General features: G+C 36.3%; 1 protein-coding gene across 1 annotated transcript; it reads right to left on the bottom strand.

Annotated features, from left to right (window-relative positions):
• Window positions 1-717: 717 nt before the first annotated feature.
• Window positions 718-1,811, bottom strand: LOC124373727. The gene is made up of 2 exons (XM_046832072.1): window positions 1,673-1,811; window positions 718-1,042 (listed from the first exon to the last, which is right to left on the bottom strand). The coding sequence occupies exon 2, from the start codon at window positions 1,039-1,041 to the stop codon at window positions 718-720; it is 324 nt and encodes a 107-aa protein (XP_046688028.1). The 5' UTR covers window position 1,042; window positions 1,673-1,811.
• Between the last annotated feature and the right edge of the window lie 1,216 nt (window positions 1,812-3,027).

The following is a 3,027-nucleotide window of genomic DNA, read 5'->3' as shown; positions in this document are numbered from 1 at the left end:
GGCTAACCTTGAAGAGGCTTGTGTCCTTCAGACTTGCAATAAGATTAATTGAGATACACTTTGACAACTGTAACAGTTGCTTAAAAATTAAAGGAAAAGATTTATGCATATAATGTGTCTTGTATACCAAGAGGAAGTTAAAATAGATTTAAAACCGTTCCCGGATTATATTTTTTGTAAAAGTTTACGTATTGAAAATATATATTCACATCATATATTGGAATATCACACCATTCTTTGTTACTTGATAATCTATTAATAAATTTAACTTAGTATGTATAATAAGTGTTTCTGGCTAGGACCAAAATAATAAATACATAAATAGGTAACAACACTCTCAAACGCTTGTACAATCTAAGATTTGTATGAGGTCACGGTAATAAATATAAAGAATAATTTGAAGCAATAAATCACGGTATACGCATTTACGATATTTTAATTGCAATAGTAATTGATATCTATAAAGAGTAAAAAATCTGTTAATCTGTGTTATACAAGCAACACTGTCACAAGTGTAATGCTTCGCCAAAATAAAATATATAAAAAACTTGTGATATGGACATTTTGAAATATTGATGTTCTCTCGAGTGTAACCTTTGACAACACCAATCGTCAGAAACTTCAGTAACATCCTCAGAATTGTGTTATGAATTACATATTTACAGCGATTCATTCCAACACTGATCATAATACTTACATCTGGCCTGCCGAAGCAGTTTATAAACGCTGATCTTCCTGTTGTCTGTGTCGAACTCCCCGACAGCCTGACCAGTCTTGTCGTCCCGAGCCTGAATCATGAACCCCTGGAAACTGAGCGGCGGTAGTGCTCTTATATACACGTACACCGCCTGCCTGATCGCTGTTGATGTATGGTCTGTTGAGAGTAACTATGTAGGGCATGGGGTCGGTCTGGGGTTCAGTCAGGTTACAGGGGACCATAGACTCGCAGTTGTCTGCCCAAGGATCCCACAGTTCATCTTCTTGAGCCTTGACCTCCAGAAGGATTGTTGTTGTCCACAAAACCATCGCTAGAGTCTGCATGCTGCAAAGGTACCGTCTTAGTTAGTGATATGGTAAACGGACTAAATATACGTCAATATTTATACTATTACAAATAAATTTTCAATGCCATTATTTATGAAAATCATGTATATTTTAATTTCTCTTTTGTTAAATCTTTCTATTCTGTAAAAGAGAGTAAAAATGTAAATGTCATAAATATTTGTAAGATATATTTGAAGTTGTAACGCACATGATGAACATAATAATTGTGAAGTATCAATAGGGTACATAAACATAAGCAATATGGTATAAAAAATTGCAGTACATACCTGGTAAATAAAGAAATAAAAGACAACAAATATGCACTATTTATTTTATATAGCAACTCTTCCGCACTGACATCCAGCAATAAGAAAGCAATTATTCAGACGATATAAAAAAATTTACTTTAGATACATGGAAAAAACCATAAAAGATATATTAAGTCAAAATCAGCTTGTTTATTAATTATTATTTACCTCTGAATGCTGCTACAAAATTGTACCAAGCAGCGTTCCTCCAAGGACCAGATATAGGGCAGCCACGGAAAACGATATACTTTAATAACACGTAGCTGAGGGCTAACGGATTTACTGAAACGAAATAAGCATGTTCACTAATAGATATTTACCTGTGATCGTTGCTACAACAGTGCACCAGGCAATGTTCCTGCTAGGACAAGTTTGAAAGCAGCTACGGACACGATGAGCCACAACACGTAGCCGAGAACCATCGCTCAGATAGTGGACAACTGTGATACGAGTATCTCTATACCTAATCAGCTGCTAGCGATACCGAGGCTATAATCTATTATTTTATTGCTATCACAATACGTATTTCGCCGATGTAGCTTGATAAAAAATACTGATTCGGTACCTTCAGTGGCTTTGATTTTTTCCTGCCAGTAAATGTTTTTTAAGATTGCACTAGTTAATAATCATGCAAACGCATTATTACACATTATTTTCAACACGAATCAAATCCACGTTTTGTACAAGCTATAAATAATTTAATACAGCTTGATTGATAGAACCAAGATTTTTTAATCTATTAAAGTACTAAAAGATATTTAAGATTAAAGATTTTTAATAGATATTTTTGAGCGGCGAGGAGAGCCGATAGCTGAGCGGTCTTAAGGGCTTGTTCACATGAGCGCGGACGTGTCGCGTGACTTGTGCCGCGCGACACGTCGCGCGACCTAAAAGACAACATATAACTATGGCAGCATACACATGGCGCCGCGCCGCTGAACCTGCCGCTAGTTGTGTCGCGCGACTCGTAGTATTACGCGTCAAACCGCGCGATTTTAGCGCGGCTTCAGTTGCTTGTTTTGTATTGGGAGCGTTACACATGCCGAAGTCCAGTAGTGATATTTAGTGAGTGAATTATGGAGATGGAGCAGACCCATTTGACACCGAACGTTTTATTGATGAAATTAAAAAGAGGAAGGAGCATTGTGGGATCTTGAAAGTCCAGATTACAAGAACAGGGTTTTAAAGAGATCTGCGGTGGGAGGAAGTTGTAGATATATTTTCTAAAACTGAAAGCACAGTTGAAGAGAAAAAGCAGTTGGATAGGTGCTAGTTTTATAATTTAGAGCAATACAGTAATTTGGTAAATTTTTCATTATATAGCCTTTGGATTAACTATACCAAATACAATGTGTTTAGAAAATCCAGAGGTATAGAAATGAAGAATATTAAAAACAAGTAACTTACAAAGCATCAAAAAATAAAATTGGATGCACCCACCACTGCCTTTATCGTTGTTTGCGAATTTTGTACCGACGGTACAAAATATAGAGACATGTTGCCTCTTCCACTTCCATACCGGCAGTGCACTAGTTGTCGGCCCGTTGGAAACTTTTTCCTTCAATATATTATTTACTTTACCAAAATGTAATACCTAAGCAAAGACGAGTCATATCATAATGAGTAATAATTTAATTGCATTCAGGACACGTTCTGCCGCTCATTCGGCCCCAAA

Source organism: Homalodisca vitripennis, unplaced genomic scaffold, assembly GCF_021130785.1.
Source record: "Homalodisca vitripennis isolate AUS2020 unplaced genomic scaffold, UT_GWSS_2.1 ScUCBcl_6215;HRSCAF=13317, whole genome shotgun sequence".
NCBI lineage: Eukaryota > Metazoa > Arthropoda > Insecta > Hemiptera > Cicadellidae > Homalodisca > Homalodisca vitripennis.
The sequence above is the reverse complement of the archived record's forward strand: the minus strand, read 5'-3'. Positions and strand labels throughout refer to the sequence as shown.

What these genes read in the sequence shown, in the direction of transcription:
- LOC124373727 (XM_046832072.1), bottom strand. Translation starts at nt 1,041, where the DNA reads ATGCAGACTCTAGCGATGGTTTTGTGGACAACAACAATCCTTCTGGAG.